Source organism: Syngnathoides biaculeatus, chromosome 18 (assembly GCF_019802595.1).
Source record: "Syngnathoides biaculeatus isolate LvHL_M chromosome 18, ASM1980259v1, whole genome shotgun sequence".
In the NCBI taxonomy this organism is placed as follows: Eukaryota; Metazoa; Chordata; class Actinopteri; order Syngnathiformes; family Syngnathidae; genus Syngnathoides; species Syngnathoides biaculeatus.
The window spans coordinates 2,519,829-2,544,191 of record NC_084657.1 but is presented as its reverse complement, the minus strand read 5'-3'; the positions used below and the strand labels follow the sequence as shown (position 1 = coordinate 2,544,191).

The window sequence follows — 24,363 nt, the reverse complement described above, 5'->3', positions numbered from 1 at the left end:
CATTCACCACAACTTTGACCATATACTGTAGGAGGTATTCGTTCTCGCTGGTTAATAGTTTATGTAGGTTTAAGACGGTGCACATTAAATATTACTGTTATTTCCGTTATTAGAGTAATTTAATTGGTCAAACGTATAATGATTGTTTCTTGAAATTATAACACCCAAATACTTAAACCACGTCTGGCAAACAGACGATGCAACTGAATTCTGGAATAAATTATGTCCATTTGCACTCAGAACCCAGTCTTCGCTTTAAATTCCGGCTTACCTTTCTGCATTAAGCGGAAAACGGAACAGTGAATACAAATCCGATTTCACACTCGAACAGTTAGGAGCGGCACATTGATTCTGCATTGTAGTTTGCTTTTAGGGTTAGTGGTGTGAATTAAAAATTCGGCAGATAGCAAATAATGCTACTAGGTAGCTTTCGTGTTGGACAGACGTATGAACATCCGATATTTGATGTCAAAATAAAATGTATTGCCTTTGCAATGTACAGTATACTGCACATGGGATATTAAATACACCCAGATTTGAATTATTTTTAGGTGTATAAAAATGCGTTCCTTTTGTATCTGTATTATTATTTCATGCAAGATGGTCCAAATGAAATGTGTTTTATTGTGAAACGCGCATTTTGTTTCTCGTTTCGTCGCTGTTCACTTCGTTGAGTTTAATTAGCGATATTTTCAAATCCTGAACATCAATGTTTAAAGTGTTAGCTCATGTGACAGACCAATATGTTTACGACTATTTTTGTTATAAAGAAAAATCACACGTGTTTGGCTCAATTTTGAAGCGATAGTTATGCTGAACTAAATGAAACACGGTAAATAAAGACAGTTCGTTAATAGGGTGACTACTAGTTTCTGTTATTCGACAACAACAAAAAAGGATTTAGTTAACTTATCTTGCCCCGGTTTTAAACTCTTTTGTGTGTACAATTTGTGACCGGTAATCGTGGAATGCTATTTTGTTTCAAAATAATTCAAACTAAAGCGTTCTGCCGATCTCGTGCCGTCTGCTTCTCTCGCCTATCCTATTGGCTGACGTGACACACTCGCGAGAGCGCCCTAACCAATAAGGCGGCAGCAGCGGTAAGTCAAATACAGAACATTTCGAGTGCACCAGTGAGGAGGATTGTGGCAGTTGTTGACGATCCATAATTGTACTTTGTGAGTGTGTGGGGTTTTTTTTTTTAATTTATTTTTATTACTTAACAAGACGTTCAACGAAAGCGTAAGTTACTTTAAATGTTCAATTTACTAGTGTAATTCGAGGCTATCATGAACTGCCGCGTTTTAAAACAAGCTAATCGACTCGCTTTACCTATGCCAACAACGGCCCTGCACTGGGAGTTGACTTAGTTTACCACAAATAACACCCAATATCGGTGGCTTGGTGACTATAAGGAGCCCCTAATTTTATGAACAAGACGTGACTAATACATGAATACAGTAATTGCTTTAGTAGACATTGTTATGGAAAACTTTGAAGTCGAGAAACAGGTTTTACCGCTCAGAATTAAGTTAGTAACTCGGTGAAGATGTGCAGTAAAAGGGAAAAATGTCAATGTTACAGTCCCTGAAGGGGGAAAAACCCATAAACCGCTTGTCAATATGGGAACAGCGCCAAACTGTGACTAAAGAATCAAAAGTTAAGAATGAGAGCCCATTGTATTTGTACTTTATTTGCAATGCCGACTTTATTCCTCACGATATCGTGCAATGAATTTATTTAATGTAATGTTGACATTGTTATATAGGTCAGTGTTTTTCAAACTTTTTGAGCCACAGCACACTTTTTTTCATTCACAGCCACATGGGGGTCTTTATTTCACTCTGCTTACAAAGCCATTGGTGCCTCTCAATCAGTGCACACACCCGTGCAGTTTTCCCATTTACGTCCACTTTGTGCAAGATATTCAGACGGGACCCGAAAAATTCCTCTCCTGTTGTTTTTTGTTGCAATGGCTGGCTGGCTATTTTTTTTCTCTTATTGCATATGCATCCACAAACCACACACTGGTTATGCAAACTTACTACTGATACTGTTTTGGGACCCTTTCCAAAAGTAAACTTTCGACGTCTACAGACGTGTCACCAATCTGTCTGGAAAATGGGGTTAAATGAAAGGGGGACTTTAGGCTTTAGGTCTAAGCATCTGATTCACAATAGCTTTACAGGCGGGAAGTGTTTGGCTAGTTCAGCAAAGTGATAGCTTGCTTAAAAGGCTTCCCTGATGTTTATCCTTTTTTTTTTTTTTTTTTTTTTAATATTATACAATTTCATTATAAACTGCATCTGATAAATTGATAACATTGTGGATTTTATTGTTGGTGTATTTCTTTCGCAGGTCTTTAGGAGAAACCCACGAGTTGTCTGTGAAATTACGGCTCCGCCATGAGCAGTGGTACAATTTCAAGAAAACACACAGCCAATCGGAAAGTAAGTTCCTTAATCATCTTATCGTGACGGAACTGAAAGAGGGCTTGTGGAGTTACTTGTGTGCAATCTGTGAATCCATGTGTAGTTTGTTTTTGTCAAAACGGCCATATTGGTTCTATGCCACTTGTACATGTGTATAAGCATAAAATCAGAATTGGGCACTTGGACATACCAAACCAGCCTAAAATGCCTGAGAACTGTTCAAATTTGTTGGGGCTGTTAGTCATATTTTGAGCGTCACTGTTTTAAAAATTACTCTAAAAGTTGTATGTTTTTAATTGTTTCAGGAAAACAAGGAGAATGCTCATCCTGAGGATAGAATCAAGTCTTTCAGTAGAAGAGACTTTTTGAAATCCACATCAACTCTCTCCATCCAACTCAAAAGCAATAAGAAACAAGAGATGCTGGTCAGAAATGGTGCCGGTAAAATCGCCTCCAAAATCCAAGATGCGAAGTTTGTGTCTGGTGCAGTTCTGAAAAATGCGACGCTCACGCAGAAAGATGGTAATGGAAGTGGTGGTAGTGAAGTTGAACGTAAGCCCGTTGTTTTTGCCAAACAGACGGTAAAAAACGGAAAACTGGTTACGGATGCACCACGAGCACCGGCTGGGATGACTTCCTCAAAGGTTGCCCCTGGCACGTATAAAGGTAAAATTGTGGAGTCAAAAATTGGATCCATTTGGAAGTCAAGTGGGACAGCTCGCAACACTGTTTCAAAACCAGCAGTGCCTGCAGCGGAAAGCCAAAGGGTGGCAAATTTAGGAAGGAGGAGGTCAAAACCTGCTCCTGCTGTCCCGGAGCGGGGATTCCAAAAACCTAGACCGCCATGGTCCAAGTCAGTGTTAGATGGAGGTGTCCAAGCATCCAAGCCTGTAGCCAGCAGCTGTCCTCCAGGACCTCGTTCTGCTCGCAATCGGAGCACCACAGTTATCCCGGTAACAATAAGAACCGCCGGCTCCAGAAATACAGCGGTGGCACCCACAAACTCAAAGATTTTAATAACTGATAAGAAGGTCAAGAAACCTCCCGTAACAAGCACCCTCAGCCAGTACAGAAATACTGAAACTGCTGAGGAAAGAAGGTAAAAGTGTAACTCTAAAGTCCATCCATCCATTTTCTTAGCTGTTTCTTATCTGTCAGTGAGATGTGCTCCATACTTTTTTATTTTATATGAATTCCCCCCCCCCCCCCCCCCAACCAAACTGCAGGGCAAAATTAGCGGTGTGGCTGACTTCCAAGGGCAAGATTCTCAAGAGACCAGCCATGACCAGCGCACACCCAGAAACAAAAAGACCTGAATCTGTAAAACCCAGTCTGAAATCCCAGTCACATGTTAAAGCCCAGCAGGACGAGGCAAAGCCAGAACCAGAGTTGACTCTGGGCCAGCACAAACAGGATCCTGTGGTTTCTGCTCTTGACCCAAAGGCCCAGGACGTTCCTGCATCTCAGGAGACGCAGACTCCAGTGATACTGAACACTACCATGGAGCTTGTAGAAAACTCGGCTCTCGATTTGCCTGTTCTTCAGGATGGATTTGATGATGTAAGGAGATTCAAGTGTTGACACTCTTTTATTGTGTTTAATAAAAAGAATCTTATATATATATATATTTTTTTTTTTTTTTTTAGACTGTTGTGAACCTGTGTGATGCCCTGGAGGCCATGCAGATCCCTTCAATGCACAAGGATGGTACGCTCAGTTTTATTGTGTAAAATATAGCGGCACTTGTTAGACCTAATTCTATCTCGCAATACTATTTAAGTCTTGTCTTAATTTATCAATCAATTTTCTTATCCACTTACCCTCACAAGGGTCACTGTGTTGGAAGAAAACATAAGAGGGTCCTCATTTATGACTGCATATTTCAAAGTTATATTGCATGCTCTACAAGTTGAAATTTTCCCATAGGTGGCTTTGCATTAATTCTGAATTTCACACCTTTTAAAATTACCTCTCAATCAAGTCTCTTGCAACCCTAACCAGGGTTTTTCCTGGTTCGAATTAAGGCAGTGGTGTTAACATTGTAGTTATTCACGCGGGTATGTCTGCCTCTCAAATACTTCTGTATTTTAAATTCCTTTCCTTATTATTATTCGTATTATTATTAAAAAAAAAAAAGTGTAACCTTTGTTTAACATCTAGTTTTTGGGATGACTTCAAACTGTTTCCAATACCCAAAGTGCAGCTTAAACAAAAAAGATAAGATGCAACAATGGTCAGTTTTCAGTGTCAGAGCTTTTGGAGGCCAAAATTAAGTGATGGCTTCTCTTAAATTTGATGATGTACAAGGAAGGAAGGGGGTAAGTAAGCCTGCTATGAGGCTGCAAGGGAAGGCAACAATTGGAACGATGTCTAAGATTCAGTCACCTTACTTCCTGCTGTTTATTGTGACATTAAGATGTAAATGTCATCTGTCGTGGGACACAAGCCTTGTTTATTTTTGGTGGGGGACCAGTCTGGTTCAATAGAGTGAAACGTGACCATCTAAAGCAAGGCATGATAATTATGTAACACTATTTTCACAATAAGTGAATTTTTGGATATTTTGGGAATCTCGGTGACAGTCTCATCTTGCAGTTAATTTTTTTTTTTTTTTTTTTTTTTGTTCCCAGAAATCTCAGAGAGCACGGGTGTATGTGATGAGGCCGGAGAAGAGAAAGGACCTACAGCGAGTGAATGTGTGAAGAATTTGTTCAAGAATGATGATGATACCAAGAAGCTACTGAGGGATGAAAATGACTGTGACCAAAAAGTTCAATGTGGTGATGACAATGCGAACGTGCAGAGAGTGGAACAGATGGATGATGCCTATGTCATAAAGTACAGTGTGAAGACGACACCATATTTGCAAAGGTCAGCTGTCGTGTCCAATTCTGGAACATTTTATCGTGATGTAAAAGTACTGAAAGTCACCCAAGATGTCAAGTTGTTGTTACTTGTTTTGTATGTGTGTTGTCATTGTAGTGTGAAGAAGAGAATTCAAAGCGAGGCGCAAACAAGCGCATCAAGACGAAAAAGCAACATCAAAGACCTGAAGTTTCTGACACCAGTGCGCCGCTCACGCCGCATCGAGCGCCACTCTTCATGTCTCCCGTCGACCCTGCTTGATCATGACCCATGCGTGTCGTCACTGGCCGAGCTGGTTAAGCTGCATGATGATCTCAATGCTTATGTTTATAGAAAAAATTCCACTCTTGTGGAGGATCTGCCAGACCAGGATGAAATGTAACTAATACTATGTTTTGTCTGTACTATATATATATATGTTTCGATAAATAAAGTACAGTGGTCTACTTTGTTCCAAAGGCTACTTGTTTTATGTTTGAATTGTTTTGGTTAAAGCGGCACGGTGGATCAGCTGGGAAGCGTTGGCCTCATAGTTTTGAAGTCCCGGGGTTCAATCCCGGACCCGCCTGTGTGGAGTTTGCGTGCTCTCTCCGTGCCTGTGTGGGTTTTCTTTGGGCCCACCGGTTTCCTCCTACATCCCAAAAACATACATATTAATTGGACACTCTAAATTGCCCCTGGGCATGATTGTGAGTGCGGCTGTTTGTCTCGATGTGCCCTGCGATTGGCTGGCAACCAGTTCAGGGTGTACCCTGCCTCCTGCTTGATGACAGCTGGAATAGGCTCCAGCACTCCTGCGACCCTCGTGAAGATAAGCGGCGAAGAAAATGGATGTTTTTGTTCAATATTTGGGTTTTTGTACTTTTGAATTCTGAATGTACTTACTTTCAAACCTCTGTAGTAACATTTTAATAAAAGGAAATTTTGTCTAGCCTTATAGCAAAGGTTTAATTCTTTCATATTGTAGTGTAGTGCTTGTTCTACTTTAAAGTAAGTATAGCAGGGCTCACCAACGCGGTGCCGCGGGAGGATCAAATATGGCGCCCGTGAGTTATGTTCTAAAAATACCATAGACCACAAATTATTTGTGCTTTAAGATCTGAATCTGACTTGCTTACGTGAATTAAAATTTTAAAATATCTGCAATGTCATTGACTACAATAAATTAAAACAAAAATATTTTATGTACGTGTAATTAACTGAGTCTGAAATTTGCCGTAAACCGGTCCCGAAGGCCTTCATACGATCGGTGCTCACGAAGTAGCCCTCAGCCTCAAAAACGTTGCTGAGCCCTGGAGTATAGAGATCGTCCACTTATGTCAAATCACATTTTTGTTTACGTCACCATATTCAAAGCATTGTTGAAAGTTAATTCTGCTGAAACGAAACTACAGCATGTCTTATAGCACACCACCCAGAGCTTTGTCCAATACCGTTAAACATTTAGGTGATGAACAAAGATATGTTGAAAAATTTGAGACACTTGGCATAGAGGATCCATATTTAATGTCGAAGTCAATGTTATTCGCTGATAAGAGACTGTTAACTCACTTCCCTGTCTCGGACAACTGGATCTACACATGTATCTGGTGAGTAAGTCGGCGAGATTGACGCAAAAGAGTTTGGACGCATATAAAAGGCTGGATGGATAGAAAAACTTTGTTGGTGGATCTGTTCTCAATCTGGAATAAATCCCACATAGTGACGGACCCACTCAGATTTTTGTCAATACAAATACCAATATTTAAATCAATGTCCCCTGGTTTTACACAAACTATGATTGGAAAAATTTTTTAGGACAGGCAGGGGGGAGTCTCATCTGTACACGGAAGCATATTGCTGCCACACGTTAACCTCCGTAAACCTCGCTGACATATTTTCTCTAATTCCCTCATTTTCTCAAACGAGTCAACTTGGCATTATAAAAACTTCTTGAGAATTTGAGTAGAATAATTCCTACCTGAAATGAAATGATCGCTACACAGGCGTGTGTATTTTGTTGGGCACCATCCATCCCATTTAATAGCAGAAATCCATCGATCTTTTCTGGTTTTTCAGCTTGTATTCTATAGCATGATCTATTTGAAGAACAGGTTCAACTCCTGCTTTATTTGACCACATTGTACAAAATCAAAACGCTGCTCCAAAGAGCACTGCTAACCTTTGGCCACTGTCAAATTAGGCTTCCTGGGTATTATGAAACCTCCTCCCTTGGATTCCTTAAACATTTCATTAAAAAAAAAAAAAAATCTCATACACACCCACACGAATCTCTTTGCAATTTTCTTCCCCAAAAACAAACTATAAAAAAAAAGTACTGTTGACCAGTTCATCTGCTGACCAAAGGGAAAGGTGTTCAGTGCTGTGCGCAAACAGGGTGTTTCGTTGTCTTCTGGGGGTTTATGTTCTTGAAAGACCCCTGTTGTCCAGATCTTTCACCTAGAAGAAAGGGATGAATAAAGTAAGGATAAATACAAGACTGTTGACTCAAAACTTTATGAATAGAAAATACAAACTATTTCAATTCTGAATGAATTATGTCCCCTTGTTTTGTGACTTCTTGACCCCCCCCCCCATTTCAGGAGTTTAAAAATAAAAGTTGCATCATTTCGTAATTCTAAACCTAAGCCTGCTACTGTTAGTGGTCTGATCATTAATCTTTTTTAACTCCAAACAATTGAGATCTGGCCAATTCAGCTTGAAATTCAAAATTCTGTGTGAAGTATTCATCTCACGTAATTCTTTTTGCTTTTCCCACAAAACAGAAATGGTGATTTCGTCATAGTTATCAATTTTTTTTAAATTATTGATTTTGTGGGTTTTATCAGTCATACAGGGATGGAACAGTCAGTATCAGGGGGTTCAGTACTCTGTACTCCCAAAGCACACGCAGGACAGGCCTCATCCACCCCTGGGGCATACATACACCCCTCACATTTCTGCAGATATTTAATTATATTTTTATGGGGCAACACTGAATATGGCAATGAAATGTTGTCAGTCTGGATCTTATGTAACTCAATTTATTGTTCCCTCAAAAGTTTGAACCATTGGCAACAAAAGTGAGTACACCCCTAACTGAAAATGCCCAAATCGAGCTCAGCTAGTCATCTTCCCTCCCCAGTGTCATGTGACTCAGTGTTACAAGGTCTCAGGTGTGTTAAATTTGACACATCCTGGTCAATTAAAGTTAAATATGGCACATCATGGCAAATAACTCTTTGAAGATCTGAAAAAACAGAATTGTTGCTCTACATAAACGTGGCCTACGCTACAATAAGATTGCCAAGACCCTGAAACTGAGCTGCAGCTCAGGGGCAAATACTATCCAGCAGTTTCACAGGAGAGGGTCCACTCAGAACAGGCCTCGCTATGGTCGGCCAATGAAGTAGAGTACGTTCTAAGCGTCACATCCAGAGGTTGTCTTTGGAACATAGACATAGGACTGCTTCCAGCAACGCTGAAGACGTTGAAGGTATGGCGTTTGTGTGTGTGTGTGTGTGTGGGGGGGGGGGGGGGGCAGACTGTCAGTGCTCAGAACATACGCCACACACTGCATCAAATTTGTCTTCATGACTGTCATCCCAGAAGAAATCTTCTAAAGATGATGCACAAGAAGGCCCGCAAAGCGTTTGCTGAAGACGAGCAGACTAAGGACATGGATTATTGGAATCATGTCCTGTGGTCTGATGGGAAAAAGATAAACTTAAGCGTGTGTGCCGGAAACCAGGTGAGGGGTACAAAGACGAGTGTGTTGCCTAAAGTCAAAGCATGGTGGTGGGATGTCATGGCCTGGGGCTGCATGAGTGCTGCTGGCATAGGGGGCCGACATTTCATTGAGGGAAATATGAATGCCAAAATGTACTGTAACATAATGAAACAGCATGATCCCCCTTTTCCGAGAATTGGGCCATAGGGCAGTATTCTGACAAGATAATGATCTCAAACACACCTCCAGGATGATCACTGCCTTGCTAAAAAGGCTGAAGGTAAAGGTGATGGACTGGCCAAACATGTCCCCAGACCTAAACACTAGTGAACATCTCTGGGTATCCTCAAACAGATGGTAGAGGGGTGTAAGGTCTCGAATCATTGCCAGCTCTGTCAAGTGGAAGAGGATTCCAGTGGCACCTTGTGAAGCTGTGGGGAATTCCATACCTAGCAAAGTGAAGTCAGCACTGGAAAATGATGACACTTTGGGCGGGTTCACTTAGGGGTGGTTCAGAGCTCAATGGCTGTATTGAGTTATTTTGAGGGAAGAATACATTTACAGTTATATATGCTGTTGTCTCAAACATGGCATTGCCAATGGAGAATCACAATGAGCTGTATTGATCAAGTGTGTAAAAACACGCAAGGAATTTTTCCCCGGCAGTCGGTAATGCCCTGGTAAGACATTCAGAAGACAGACTTCCCACGACTCTATAAACTGCATTGTTCGACGCTGCCTCAATGTCCATCCATCCATTATCCAAGCGGCTTATCCTCACAAGGGTCACAGGAAAGCTGAAGCCTATCCCAGATAGCTTCAGGTGAAAGCCGAACTACACCTGAACTGGTCGCCAGTCAGTCGCAGGGCGGATAGACACCATCACTGAGCGAGAATCGATCACACGCTGACCGCATCAAAGGCAGGCATGTGTACCACTACACCATTAGTGACTCTTGGCTGCCTCAATGTAAAACTAATTAATAGCTATCCTCGAAGTATGGACTCTCCAAAGGTGCCATCAATCCCAACCAGGCAAAAGGTTGAGGAGACATCAATTAGTTAGACCTTAAGTTAATTAGCAACTTCTTGTCAAATCTTGATTCATGGAACATGGACCCAAAAGTGCCAGCCAACAAGGTTGAGAGGAACTGCAAGTGGCGTGATCCGTGTCAACAGAAGATATCCCTAATATTCCGAACACTGCAAAAGTATTCTAAATATATGCCTTGCAGTTTGTCAACTCTGTCTAAATAAGACAATTGGGCTTTAATTTTGACTTGAAGCAGTGTCAAATGTGATTTTGAACAGCAAGAAACTGATCTGTTCCGACCGAAGTTAAAGTTAAGTTGCGTGAGAAAAATGATGGGAATGAATTAGTTCGTGATTTTAAAGTTGCAATAGTTGAAATTGTAGATTTGAGCCATGGGTGTGGTCTATCCCTGCCTACCTTTTGGACACACCCTCAGCATATTTAAACACAGTCTCTTTCTTTGAGCTCTATTGCTGTTTCTGAGGATATTTATCAATGTGCCAACTACATACTGTTGACATGCCTTTAAAAAACACAAGGAGCATCTGACCTTGTATATCCTAACAAGCCAGTGTTCTGTCGTGTAGGCCTCTTCCAACACATCCAGTTCAAAGTCTTTGTTACCAATTTCAGCATTCCTCACTCTGTCATACCCTGGTGGGCGCTCTGCAAAGATCAGAATTACACTTACACAATTGAGCAGTTTTACATTTAAAAAAAAAAAAAAAACATTCAAAGACAAAAGTATTTGCTACAATTCGTATCCTCACCAACTTTCAGGTCTTATGACAAACAGAACGGACTTGACTGAGAGTTACTCACTGGCCTCAGTGTAGACCTGGCCAAAGCGGTAGTAGCACATTTTGTACATAAGGCAGTTGAGCAGCACGGGTGAGCCTTCGCGGTCAACTCTGAACTCCCCCGTGGGAGTGTAGTAGTCATGCTCCTTGATGTGCTTCCCCGTGTCCGTGCTACCCCCAATGCGGACCATCCATAGGAACTTGTTGATATCTGTGTGAACACGAGTATACATACTGGATAAGAGATTTCATATTGCTTTGTGTTTCTATGAAATGGACAAATCCAACGTAACAGCCACCCACAGAAATTCACTGCAAGGACAATCTCTCCAAATTTTTCTCAATTTTCATACCTTTTCAATTTTGTCAAGAACATTACCGCAGGACAATTATTGCAGTATATTATGGAATAAGATTAAAAATTCTGCATACTGTACAAGTGCACAAAAATAATGATGCCGTTATTTTAATTATTGATAAATTGTGGCTGTAATATTTTTTGTTTTCATAGAACCCAAGTACAGCGGTACTTACAAACATCTCTTGTAAAGAAGAATTTAGGTTACAATAAAACGCCTCTTTGGAAAAATATTGTCTCGTTACAAACAAAAATTCAGGATACGAAAGGCAAAAACAGGCACTGCTATTTGCAATTATTAAACCAAACATAAACATGATGTATCTTGGTTTGAATGTGGCGTGATCGAGCTGCTTTCACATTGGCTATTGGCCTACATCTTCTTGGCATCCCATTGGCTAGGAGGGACCTCAATCTTTACCCATGATGCTCTTCGTTTCCCTTCGACACTCGAGCGTCACTGAATCACACGCTAGGGTAGGGGTCAGGAACCTTTTTGGGTGGGAGAGCCATAAATGGCAAATATTTTAAAATCCAATTCAAAAAGAGCCATACAATGTTTTTAAAACTGAGTACAAGTGTATTTGTGCATTTTATGAAAGACCAACACTTTAAGAGTACAATAAGTCTCTAAATGCATTTAAAAAACATTATGATGTTGCTAACCAATGATGACAAAAATAGGTCTTACCATTAATGGGACTTCTTTGCTGATGGCTTTGTTGTCCTTTTCCTATGTCATTAAATTAAACTTCATGCAGCCTTTGAGGCTTCCATCCGTTATTTGTGAACAAAGGTTGGTCTTAATGGTTTTTTTTTTGTTTTGTTTTTTAAATGTGAGAGACTTTTCATATGCATAGGTAGAACCAAACATTGTCAGCACAGCAATACTCGCACACCGCAGTGTGAGGTTTGTGACGGAAAGTGTGCTCCAAGTTTTCACAATCAGCTGGTCTGCAGGTTTTTTTTTTTACCCATTTCTACCCACTTACGTGCACTCAGCAACAAAGCTTGCCGACAGAGTATTCATGTAAAAAAAAATTCCGGTGGTGCGCGGCGCATAAGCGCGCTGTCATTATAAACCACATTGATGGGCTGCGTAAGGACTGTAACATTTGTAGTTATGAGGGGAGCGGTGCAAGGTAAACTAGGAAGAAGAGTGTGTGGCAGTGTAGTAGGTCCTTGTTAGAGAAAGTTACGTGTGCTGCCAAAATGTTCACCCCATCACGTGTTCGACTGCACCCCTACTGTATACAGTATGTCTTTATGAGGGCCCTGCGAGCTATACGCAACCACCAAAAGAGCCAGGTATGGACTCACGAGCCACCGGTTCCCGACCCCTGCGCTAGGGCTTTCATACACTTTGTCACACGCTAGCACACATTGGTAAAGTACAACTTTTTGGGGTTTTTCCAGTTGTGTTTATTCATTTTTTTTTGCCATGGGTCACTGTGACTTGAGGGGAGAAAGCAAGATACAGACTGTGAATGGTAGGCCAGCTTGCTCGAATGGCCCTTTCTGTGCACACGCGCAGTAACAGTCAGAAAAGGCGAAAAGACTTTTTTGGGGGGTTGGCACCACAAAACCCAGTCGACCAAAACTGCCCCAGCCATTGAATGGTCGACTGCGATCGACACATTGGGCACCACTGCTCTGGTTGATTTGGTACAATGTGAACATTTGCCAACTATTTTATTTCTGTGATCAAATTCTTTCACTTTTGGCCACATCACAAATAATGGGAATCCACTATTTTTGAGTACTTTACTGCTAACGATAAGGGAAAATGTATAAGTTTGACTTTTCAGTAATTGTAACATACCAGGTGGCACGGTGGAATCAACTAGTTAGTATTGACCTCACAGTTCAGAGGACCGGGGTTCAAATCCCAGCCCCGCCTGTGTGGAGTTAGCTTGTTCTCCCCGTGCCTGTGTGGGTTTCCTCTGGGCATTCTGGTTTCCTCCCACGTCCCAAAAACATGCATTAATTGGAGACTCTAAATTGCCCCTACGTGTGATTGTGAGGGCAACTGTTGTCTGTCTCCATGTGCCCTGCGATTGGCTGGCAACCAGTTCAGGGTGTACCCCGCCTCCTGCCCAATGATAGCTGGGATAGCGTCCGGCACACCCCCGACCCTCGTGAGGATAAGCAGCTCAGAAAATGGATGGATGGGTGTAACATACCATCTGAGGAATAACCTGTAAGTCCTCCAAAGATGACCAGGACATAACTGACATCTAGTTCCCTCATAATCTCATAGGCTCTCTCCTCAGTGGATGCCATGGCCTAGAAAAAATAGAAGCAGGCTGTCAAACAGATTTTCATACAAAATGGCATCGCTATCTGTCTCCTTAGCTTACCTGTCCAACTCTAGAGATATGCGTGTTGTTCCACGTGTTGTTGTCCACTAAAATGGTTCGATTAGCCATTGCAGTTATCTGGTAGCCATAATCCCACCATGACATAACTTTAGAATCCTGAAGTACGAAAATACAATGCAGTATAACAATGAAAGCTGCTAAAATAAAACTGTAGAACTCTTGATTTATTCTCTACAATTCATACATTTGCTCTACAATCTCATGAGCTTTGAAACGCCACATTTTTCTATTTTCTCCAGAGCAGTTTTCCACATCCTGAAAACGACTGACCTCCGGGGTGTTGTGGCGAAGCCAGTAGTAGGCCTCTCTGAAGTCATCAAAGATGATACGACTGCCATCCCCTCCACGGGCAGACAGGACAATTGAGGGAGAGGAGTAGGCTTCGCTTGTGACCCAGGTGGAGTGGGAGGTGTATGTGATTAAGAAGAAGGCCATTACCAGGATCATCCCAGAGGCAACCTACGAGGGACAACAAATATATTTACCATTTTCTGTGTACTCATAGTGACATCATGATAGAAATCAATTATCTTGTCAGTTTATCCAACACCAATGAGCCTGGGCTGGGTTAGCTGACATTTTGAAGTCACCCTGGACTGATAGCCAACCAAATAACTGGGTTAACTCTCTCAAGCAGTCAATTAACTGAACAACAGGTTCAGGGATTGTGTAAGTGGGAAGAAAAAGCTCATAGAATCGAGCCTAAAAGAAAAGAAAACCAATGGACCACAGTGGTGCCAGTTCCCCAATGTCCCCATTTATCTATAATCTTCCAAAATTGCAGCCATTAAGCCTCTCTGGACCAAATAAAATTCAGAAAACGATAGTCTGGACTTAAAATTTTCGATTATATACTGTATAAACCTGTTGCAAATATGCAACACCTGGCTGGAAATGGTTAAAGGCCAAATGTTTCAAATAGTCATAATTTGAAATTTTTGATTGTAGTCACTGACGTTTTAGTGGTTCAATAGCCAACCTAAATTTGAACTGGAAAAGGAGCACAGAAACTATTTGAACAGTGCCATGTTGTTGAAATTCTGCAATTATAATGTAGAACAAAAATACATTTTGCAACTATTTTGTAATTATATTAAAAAATATGATCAAACAATTATAAAAAGCTGCATAGGTAATAGCAACACACCTACTGGTGAATTTTACAACACCAATGCTTACATTATCTCCTCACACATGGAGGTCATTTTCGGCACTGCACGTTTCTTTAACTGTCTTTTCCGAAAGTAGATTTTGTAACGGAGGAATGATTGCATCTGAAGATTATATTCAAACGTCCTCTTCTTTTCAGGTTCTGTATCTTAAACTATAAAGTCAATCGAGCCACCTACTTCATTTTTAATGGGGTAGGTGGAGTCCTGCTGCTTCTTGCCCTTTTTGTCTGGCCTGCTGACATCCAAATTCTTCATGTAGGTTGTTAGCACCTGCGATACACCGATGCCAGACAGGATGCACATGACAGGGGCCAACACCAACATCAGACGAACCTGGAAGGAGACGAAATGCCATAACCATAAGAGTCATCAAACATCAGTGTTTTTTGTTTAGTTTGTAGTGTGGGTGTCTCATGCACTGCTTATGTCTAGTCCATCAAAAATTAAAGGAAGTCCTCGATCTACGAACGGGATCCGTTCCTATGCTGGCGACATAATACTAATTGCCGCGTAAATTGGATTTCAACAGTAAAGTCAAAATGAAAAATATGCTAAAACAAAAAAGTAAGAGGATGTATTTACCATTACTGCGAGAAACGGATGGCAAAGAAAGAGGCTGTGTTTAGCTATTGCTAAGGAAGCATGTGCAGGTAGTTCTTGCTAGCGGTAAATTCCTCCTCAGTGCCCTTGACTTTCTGCTCTTTAAAATTTTGGAAAATACGCTGTGCCTTTTCCTGAATGAACATTAGGTTAATATTAAGCCTACATTGATTCTGATCCTCGATCCATAACGTAAGTAATCTTTTACATCTCGGCAAGGATTGAAGAAGGGTGCTTTTTTTTTTTTTTTTCCTCTTCGTAATCACTGTATCTGTCATTGGGGTGAAACCCTTCACGTGCACTAAAATACGGGCTTTGTCCTGAATAATGGTCCCCACGGTTGACCGGCTGAAGCCCAAGTGTTTACCGATGTTCATCGGTGTTACTCCTTTCTCTGATCTTTTTAAGATACCCTTTTAAGCTTTGTTTGATGGTAATTGGTTTTCTTTTGGCTGGCCCAGCATTGCTAAAAAACCCAGCTTTTTTCTTTCGGGCCATAATGTGTAAAAAGGTGGGCGAAAAAGGCAAAGATACTCCTGACGCACAAACACAAACAATATGAATTAGCAGCAGCAGAAACTATGGTGCTGGGGACAAAATTGTGGACAAGACTAAGTTGTAAAGTCGAAAAGTTGTAGGTTGAGTACGTTGTAACTTGAGGACTTACTGTACTATTAAAAAGGAAAAAAAAAAAATACACCAATTTGCAATTGCAATTTGAGTCACAGTGTCTGAAATGTTAATCTTTGGTGATGAGGTTTACTGCTCTTTAAACAATCATTGCAATTTACACCCAAATCAAGAACTCCCCAGTTAGGGTCAATTCATTTCCAATTACATTGCATTTTTTTGTGTGAAGAACGCATGTTTCAATAACAGGTCAGTATGAGTGTCTTCAGGTCAATTCAGTTTAGCTAATCCAGGATTTACCATGACAGCTGAGAAGTACATGCTGGTCACTCCGTACATGATGATAAAGATCCTCGCATCCGACAAGTTGTTGAAACAGTAGTAAAGACCGACTGCAATAAAAAGAAAGGGAATTTCAGAAAAGCCAAAAAGTGCTGAAGGATAAATAGAGTGCCGTGAAAAAGGATTCACGCCCTGACTGATTTCAGTTGTTTTTTGTTTTTTTTTTTTTTTTTCCAGATCCATCTCACACAAAAATTGTCAAACCAATTTTAATATCACTCAGACACAACCCAAGGAAATACAAAATGCAGTTTTGAAATGACAATTCCATTTATTAAGTGACAAAACAAATAAATAAAACATAAATTGAAAAAAAATTTTCACCCATTGTGAAGAAGTAATTGCCCCCTAACCGTAATAACGAGCTGTGCCACCCCTGGGAGCAATAATTGTAATCAAGCATTTGTGATTATTGGTTGTGTGTCTTTCATATCGCTCTGGAGGAATTTTGTCCCACTCTTCTTTGCACAATTGTTTCAAGTTCGCCATATTGGAGGGTTTTCCAGCATGAACTGCCACACACAGCATCTGAATTGGATTTAAATCTGGATTTATACTCAGCCACTCCATAACATTTTTTTTTTTTTTTGAGCCATTCAGAGGTGGAGGTGTTTCGGATATTTGTCCTGTTGCATGATCAAAGAGTGCTTGAGTTTGAGGGCACGAACTGATGGGTGGACCACTGTCAGGGAGGTATTTATTAAACAAGATGTTCATAAATGTGGTGGCTGTTTAATGTGAAGAACTACACTGTATCATACTAAGAGCTTATGATAATTTGGTTCACTAATTTATATACAAGGGTTCTCAAGTTATGACAGTCGTAAGGGCTCAAGGTTCTGAATCTGTCTGCAGCAAGATTAGAATACGTCGTCACATAGCACAATGAGGCACACTCAGTTATATCTGTATTAAATGCTATTTCATTTGAGTTTGTTTTTCATAAACATTACAGTAGGTTATAAAGTATAGCGCATTTTAACTTGGGTACCAATTAGGCCACATTGGGAATGGAACTGCATTGTGAATCCATCAGTTTACTCTGTGGACATGAGTGCCGAGTGTACACTTGCCTGGAAACATAAACACCAGCAGCTGGAGGTCAAAATAGTAGGAGGACCAAGTTGTGGGCTGGTGCTCAGAGACAGAGGCAATGATGGGGATATTGTTTTTGGCATAGGAGGGGTCCAGCAGAGAGTAGAAACGACCAGTCCATGGCGATATCTTTCCTGGGCGGGGGGTGGGGGGGGGGGTGGTCATGGGAATACAATATGGGGGATTTACTTTTGGGATTTGGGTCTCACAACCCACCCCCAATGCTTTTGGACCTACCTGTTAGCATGAGAACAGCACCCACAGAAAGCAGGAGGAATCCCACCAGGGAGATGACACTCTTAAACAGCAGTTCAAATTGCTGAGCGTTGAGTTTGCTGCGCAGGTAGTCGACAAAGGCATGAATCTGGCACAAGCCAAACACGCCAAAGGCTGCCATGTGCTCCGATGACTGCACCGGCTGGTGTAGGAGAGAGGAAAGACATACTGTTCCTGACTGGGCATTTATAATTTTACTAGCACTAGATAAATACATAAATAGAATAGTTTCTGACATGGTTCCTAAATAAGATCTCATTGGGCTAGGCAGGTACCCAGTGCCCAGAACGATAACGCAGAGGCTTTAAACTTTACCTGGAAACCAACAAAGGAAATCTGCATGGATAGGATTGTGCCCAGGCAGTAGACTGTGCAGTATGCTACATAGATGCGGTGAGAGAAACGTCCTGTGAGCATCAGAACCAAGACGTGAAGGGGGATAAGGTTGATCAAGAACACATAGCCACCCCAGGACGAAACCTGCACATACAGATAGATAGACATCAGTACAGGAATTACAAATATGCACATGAAAACCAGATTATATGAAATTAGACAATTACAAATATGCACGTGAAAAAAACATATAGAATTAATGTCCATGTCCATTTTCCAAGCCGCTTATCTCCACAAGGGCCCCGTGGGAGTGTCATAGCCTATAGTTTTCAACCCATGAAATCTAAATACCTGCAAGCATTCCAGATTTCTCATAATTCTGGGACACCTTGACATTAATACATCTCTCAGCTCCTTCCTGCAAAGTTATAATTTAAGAAATCACCAAAGGAAACAAAGAGGGTGCATATGAATATCCAAAGCTGATATACTGTGTTTCATCCTCTTAAGAAAAAGCGCAATATTTAATTCAAACTCAATTGAGTTTCCTCAATGGGACTAATACGACTGACTGACTAAAAATTGACAGGTTCCACCTGGGGGTGGCATGACACTTTAGGTTAGGTGCTGTACCATATGAAAAATTTAAAAAAATTGTTTTAAACCTGCTAGGACAAACGTTACAAATTTTACATTTTCGTTCTAACGCGAGCAAGGAGAAGAAAACAAGGTGAACAGTCACTGGCTCCAGCAAATCAGTTTGTTCCAGGTCCCATATTTGGCTAGTGAAATCACAACCAAGTGACTCTAAAACACGTACTTACTATAAGTGTCAATTAAATTTTAAAACATCTTGGTTTTGTAATTGGAGTGTCCAGCATAGGCCCCCTCCTACAGCTACTTGTTTTGCATCTGGTTTCTCCATATATGGATAAGACTTTCCATTTATTTATTTATTGTTTTTTTACGTTAGCCGCGCTGGCTCAAGAGAGAAAAGGGAAGGCGGTGATATAGGCTTGTAACATAGATAAATTCTAGAAATTCAAATGACCTAATTGCAGGCATCTTGACAGAACAAACGTCTGGAACTCAGGAATGCATGGACAATTTTTTTTTAATATTTCACACATTAACTGAGGCACCAGAGAGCAATATTACGACACAAATAACAGAAAAGGTTTGGCAAAATAGGGCACCTCGAAGGGATGTTGATAATAAAAGCAACTACACATGTCAGGTTTAAAAATAAAATGGACTTGAAATTTTGTACAATGATATTTCAATTACTTTTGAAACTTTTGTTCAAAATATATCTTCTTACCATATAGAAGTAGGCCAGAGCACATATTGAGGACCAATACACAGATCCAGTTTTGACAGCCTTGATCCACATGTAATAAGTCAAAAGCATGCAGAAGATGGCAATACCTAAGTAGGAAAGACAGGGTGGAAATATATTTGGTTATAATGGGTCCTTTTAAAATACAGTATCTACATGTCATAAATATACATGTGAGCATGTAATAGTATACCTTCATTATCATAGGAGCCAGCAACAGAACGCGAGATGTAACCAGGTACCACAGCAATCATGGCTGCAGCCAAGAGCCCAGCACCGGCATCCTAAACAGATAAGACAATTGAGCGACACCAATTTATTTCACACAGTAAACTTAAACCACCCATTGGGCATGTCACAGTGCTAAACCATGAACTAACCCATCCATCCATTTTTGTCCTAATAAGGGATACAGGTGAGCTGGAGCCGATTAAAGCTGCCTTTGGTTCATTCTGGACTGGTTACTATCTGATCGCAGGGCACATAACCATTCACACAGACTATAATTTTAAATTAACATTTAGAGCCTTATATGCACGTCTTTGGAACGTGGAAGGAAGCGGTAATACCCACACACAGAAAAAAAGTGCCATTTTGTTTAATCCTGTGATATATATTGTGATGTCAAAAAATACACGATAACATACAGGTCATGTGAAAACCAGCACACATTTCTCCTTTCCCCTCTATAAAAAGAAAAAAGGTCATTAGAGCACAAAAGTAGAGTCCTTTATATGAAGTCTGCCTGCATTTAAAGGGGAAATCCACTGGTTTGCATTAACAACGTATCCAATAGGTCATGTAATATCTACTCTATTTTGACAATGTGATGTTAAATCCTCTCTCATTTAATAGTGTTTTGAGAAGATTTTTAGATTCGACAATTACGAATTTTCAGGGCTGCTGCCATTTTCGCGAGTCACATTACCGATGTGGGCAGATGTGACGTGTACCATGTCGCAACATAGGCTCGATTAAATGGGACAGCATTTATGCCCAGCGCTGATTTCTCGCATCTATCCACATCTGATGAAGAAATAGCAGTATCGGTTGATTTCCCCTTTAAGTGGGCTGTAGTATTGAGCAAGAGTTCGGCCAGATGAAGATAAAAATCCATCCATCCATCCAGCCATCCATTTTCTGAGCAGCTTATCCTTACGAGGGTCACAGGACTGCTGGATCCTATCCCAGCTGTCATCGGGCAGGAGGCACTGTATGCCCTGAACTTTTTGCGAGCCAATCACAGCGTACAGAGGAACAAAGAACCAGACTCACATTAACACGTACGGGCAATTTAGTCTTCAATTGATGCGTGTTTTTGGCATGCGGCAGGAAAACGGAGGCACGGGGAGAACATGCAAACTCCACACAGGCAGGGCCAGGATTTGAACCCCGGCCAAGGCTCTACAGCTGCGGTACCGTGCCGCCAAGAGAAAAACAATTTACTGTATTTTCCGCACTATAAGGTGCACTTAAAAGCCTTTAACTTTTACACAATCCACAGTGCACCTAATCGGTGCGTCTTATGTGTGCAATGAGTTCCAAAAGCTGTAAAAAAAAACTTTGTTGTGTGACGATTGTCAGCATTCTCCTAGATTGACTGTCGGATCATTTTCTGCTGACACGGGGACGCAATACGCTGGCAATAATAAACCAACCAGACAACATTACACAATACGTAGAGTATGTACGCTTACCTCGGCCACGCCTCTGATAGGTATAATACTGGTATGCTGCAAAACATTTGTGGCTATCAGTTATGCCGTTGTAAATGGGAATAGAGCAGCGGTGAAAAAAAATAACAATAAATGACGAAAATAAATCGTGCCAAGTACAGAAGACGAAAGAATTTCCGAAGGAACAAAGTGAGGCGGCCAAATTTTCTACAGTAGACCAACTTGCAGAATGGATTATTGAACGGTCTTGGGGCTTTTGTTTTAAGAAAAGGCATCATTTCTCCACTGCTAGTGGATTAGAAAGAAAACATTCATTAAAAATAATGTGTGTATTGTTAAATGGGAAAATAAAGTTCAATTAAACTCAGTTTACCTTTTTTACAGACTCCATGTGTTATTTTTAGTGCGTTATAATAAGGTACGCCTTACGTATGTGTTAAATACGAAAATGGACCTTGTATTTGAGGATGCGGTTTATAATCTTGTGCACCTTATGATGGAGAAAATATGGTATTTTCATGCCATGTTATACTGTAGTCATTGGCACATTCCTAACACGCATAACTTTTTAATTCATATTTTACCTCTGTTTTAACATGTGAATTAATTTCAATGTAAATGCATTAGTTTAAGCAAAACTCATTCTGCACACCTGAGGTTTGTCCTTTAAATTATGCATTCCCTCAAGTCTAATCTGTTAGATTTATTCATCCATCACATTCTGAGAGATAGAGTAAATGCAGGCGTGTAAATGTTTCTCATATACTCTTAATAGCAACTGAAAAAAAACAAGTCTATGACACTCTGGGGTGCTCCGTGTGTATTGTTTGATGGATTATAATTTATAGTAATGTCTCTACTAATTATTTCCAACCAGGTCCCTCTGCTAGTCACATATTAAAGATGATTCAGAAAATGGACAGATGGATGATTGCATATCAACACACCAACATTCCACAGGACCCTGCGATGTGACTATATCGCACTCCTACTGTACATTGCAATGACGATACTCAAACGATATACTGGCATCCGGCGTAGAAATTGCGCCAAACATATATATGCGTTCACCTGAGATGATACGCTGTGGCGACGCCGAAAGGGACAAGCCGAAAGAAACACACATACTGGGCACCCCTAATATCAACATTACCTTCAATTCCTTGGTGAAGTGATAGGTGACAATGGCTGTGAAGGATGAGAACAACGGAGCCAGAAAAACGCAGACATTGCGGATATCAATGGTGAGGTGGAAAAAATGTAAGACATGGTACAGGGCAGCCGAGGTGATCATTAGTCCTGGTGAGGGAGAAAACATAGATGAGTGCACATGATAACAGTTTTAATTAAAAAAAAAAAAAATTGAAATTGAGTTTCTCATTCCTACCTGGATAAATTGTGCCACCAATGATCCTCCCAAGGGGATACCATGCTCTGTCATCAAACCAGTTATGAAAGTTGTAAAATCCTTCTTCTGCCAGAAAACGTGTTGTACGGTAGTTAAAATACCTAAAGTTGACAAAAGTTGTATAACTTGAGTATGAGGGTGATTTTTTTTTTTTTTTTGTATTTTGTTTAATGAAACATGGCATAACAATGCAGAAGCACTTACGGATCAAACTCATGAATGACACTTTCAAACCTCAAGACGGAAAACAGTCTGGTGGAGAATGCTGAAAAGAAAGGATTTTTGCTCTCGAATCAATGCCGTTGTTTAGTTATTGATTACAAGTGAGCAGTAATGACACTCACAGAGGATAGCAGCCATAGAAAGGATGAGAAGTTTCAGCAATGTGTCCTGCTTGTCATAGGACAAACGTAGGAAGCCCAATTTTGTCATTGTGGCGTGGTTGTCGATCGCACACCTCACCAACTGAGATGAAAAGCAAAAATAAGAATGAATTTCAAATGTGTGTGCGTGCGTGTAGGGGGAGTCCATTCTTCCAAACATTGAGAGTCCAACCAGAAAAGGCCACGCACTATTAAGGAGCGTCAGGAATTAAGAAGTGCCTCGTCTTCTTGTAAAGCTCTGAGTTGAGCATATCCCATTTATAATCCGTATTACTGTACATAATGAAAAAAAAATACATTTGAAGACGACTATTCTAGTGTATGGCGGCGTCACCATGATCTCCAAGAGACGTTACGACTGTTAGTAAACCCTCCCACAATCCCACAGTAGGTAAATCAGATAAACGAACTGATTTGAAATCAAACAAATCTGAACAAACCTGTAGCAGATCTAAGTTTTCACAATAATACAGTTCCAGTGCTTGATCTTGTGATTCTTCCTTGAAAATACCGAAACTGCTAGCAAAGCTAGGCTACTCATTCATAATCTGTGCAGTCCAGCCCTACGAGTTTTTAGTTATTTTACAATCGGGGGGAAACTCCAAAAAGGCAGGGTAACAACCTAATGAAATGTTTTCTATTTCCCCGAACATTTTTTTTTTTTTTTTTTCCATTACATGGTCTTACTTACCAGCTCCGCTCCCGTGAATCCTCCGAGATGCAGACAACCAAACAACGTCTATTCCCGCCCCGGTCACGCCATGATACATCCTTATTGGTTGAGCGTCAGTCAACCATGATCATGTAAAGATCTGTTTGACCGTACTAGCTGTCGATCAACTTTACCTCCCCGCCTGGTCACTCTCGTGTAGTGACGTGTCCTAAATGAAGAGACCTATTTTGTCTCCCTCTACTGAATACAACCTACTTTCAATAAAATTCAAAACAAATTAAATTAAAAAAATACTGTAAAACGAATATGACTAAAGTTAGAATGTCGAAATTAAAAAGGTTAGTATAAAGCTATTTAACAACATTAGGGATTTCGGTTCCCTCCTTGAGGTGTTGCTTTATCGTGGTGGAGGAGTTTATGTGCCCCAATGATCCTAGGAGCCAACTTGTCTGGGGTTTCAACCCCTGGTAGGGTCACCCAGGGCAAAAAGTTCCAAGGCCAGTGATTCCCAAACAGTGCGCCAGGGTACATGAGTGTGCCGTGAGCGCTCTTCAGGTGTGCCGTGGGAAGTTATCAAATTTTATGTAATTGCTAAAAAAAACAACATTTATTCCAAGAAATAATGTATCTTTATTCATCTATTTATGCCAGTGAAGCACAATGACAGACAGAACAAAAAAATCCTCTTCTATTAGATGGCAGGAAGTACATACAGTAATTCATTGATCCATTTTTGGTGACATTTACTTTTGTTGGTGTGTAGTGGGATTTCTCAATGCTAAAATATGTGCCTTGGCTCTATAACGGTTGGAAATGACTGTCCTCGGCGAAGGACCCGACAAAGTTCAACTCCAT

General features: G+C 40.7%; 3 protein-coding genes across 6 annotated transcripts in view; 1 reads left to right on the top strand and 2 right to left on the bottom strand.

Moving 5' to 3' along the window:
* The window catches only part of si:dkey-250d21.1 (52 kDa repressor of the inhibitor of the protein kinase), a 39,249-nt gene extending 38,182 nt beyond the window's left edge, over positions 1-1,067 (bottom strand). Inside the window, exon 1 of the transcript XR_009792390.1 lies at positions 272-1,067. The gene's annotated coding sequence lies outside the window, so the exon portion shown is untranslated. The remainder of the gene's footprint in view (positions 1-271) is intronic.
* Positions 1,068-1,099: 32 nt separating this feature from the next.
* Positions 1,100-5,748, top strand: si:ch211-266i6.3 (cytoskeleton-associated protein 2). 3 transcript variants are annotated; one of them, XM_061802334.1, is made up of 7 exons: positions 1,100-1,242; positions 2,359-2,450; positions 2,738-3,531; positions 3,659-3,992; positions 4,079-4,139; positions 5,072-5,303; positions 5,415-5,748. In XM_061802334.1, the coding sequence occupies exons 2-7, from the start codon at positions 2,406-2,408 to the stop codon at positions 5,677-5,679; spliced, it is 1,731 nt and encodes a 576-aa protein (XP_061658318.1). In that variant the 5' UTR covers positions 1,100-1,242; positions 2,359-2,405; the 3' UTR covers positions 5,680-5,748. The 3 variants fall into 3 exon arrangements, with proteins under 3 accessions (XP_061658318.1, XP_061658316.1, XP_061658317.1); XM_061802332.1 differs by having other exon boundaries at positions 5,063-5,303; XM_061802333.1 differs by having other exon boundaries at positions 1,107-1,178; positions 5,063-5,303.
* Positions 5,749-7,289: 1,541 nt separating this feature from the next.
* On the bottom strand, positions 7,290-23,708 carry stt3a (STT3 oligosaccharyltransferase complex catalytic subunit A). 2 transcript variants are annotated; one of them, XM_061803865.1, is made up of 18 exons: positions 23,527-23,708; positions 22,797-22,917; positions 22,657-22,717; positions 22,432-22,553; positions 22,198-22,343; positions 19,562-19,652; positions 19,351-19,457; positions 18,009-18,173; positions 17,655-17,835; positions 17,396-17,551; positions 16,281-16,372; positions 14,928-15,083; positions 13,849-14,037; positions 13,558-13,674; positions 13,381-13,483; positions 10,862-11,050; positions 10,590-10,705; positions 7,290-7,736 (listed from the first exon to the last, which is right to left on the bottom strand). In XM_061803865.1, the coding sequence occupies exons 2-18, from the start codon at positions 22,882-22,884 to the stop codon at positions 7,698-7,700; spliced, it is 2,118 nt and encodes a 705-aa protein (XP_061659849.1). In that variant the 5' UTR covers positions 22,885-22,917; positions 23,527-23,708; the 3' UTR covers positions 7,290-7,697. The 2 variants fall into 2 exon arrangements, with proteins under 2 accessions (XP_061659849.1, XP_061659850.1); XM_061803866.1 differs by lacking the exon at positions 23,527-23,708 and adding an exon at positions 23,276-23,492.
* Positions 23,709-24,363: the final 655 nt, after the last annotated feature.

Coding starts and splice junctions, on each gene's coding strand:
- si:ch211-266i6.3 (XM_061802332.1), top strand. CDS start 2,406: ATGAGCAGTGGTACAATTTCAAGAAAACACACAGCCAATCGGAAA. Junction 2,451..2,737: donor AACACACAGCCAATCGGAAA/GTAAGTTCCTTA, acceptor TAATTGTTTCAG/GAAAACAAGGAGAATGCTCA. Junction 4,140..5,062: donor CCCTTCAATGCACAAGGATG/GTACGCTCAGTT, acceptor TTTTGTTCCCAG/AAATCTCAGAGAGCACGGGT.
- stt3a (XM_061803865.1), bottom strand. CDS start 22,884: ATGACAAAATTGGGCTTCCTACGTTTGTCCTATGACAAGCAGGACACA. Junction 22,344..22,431: donor TGGTGGCACAATTTATCCAG/GTAGGAATGAGA, acceptor CTCCCTCACCAG/GACTAATGATCACCTCGGCT. Junction 17,836..18,008: donor TTTCCTTTGTTGGTTTCCAG/GTAAAGTTTAAA, acceptor CTCCTACACCAG/CCGGTGCAGTCATCGGAGCA.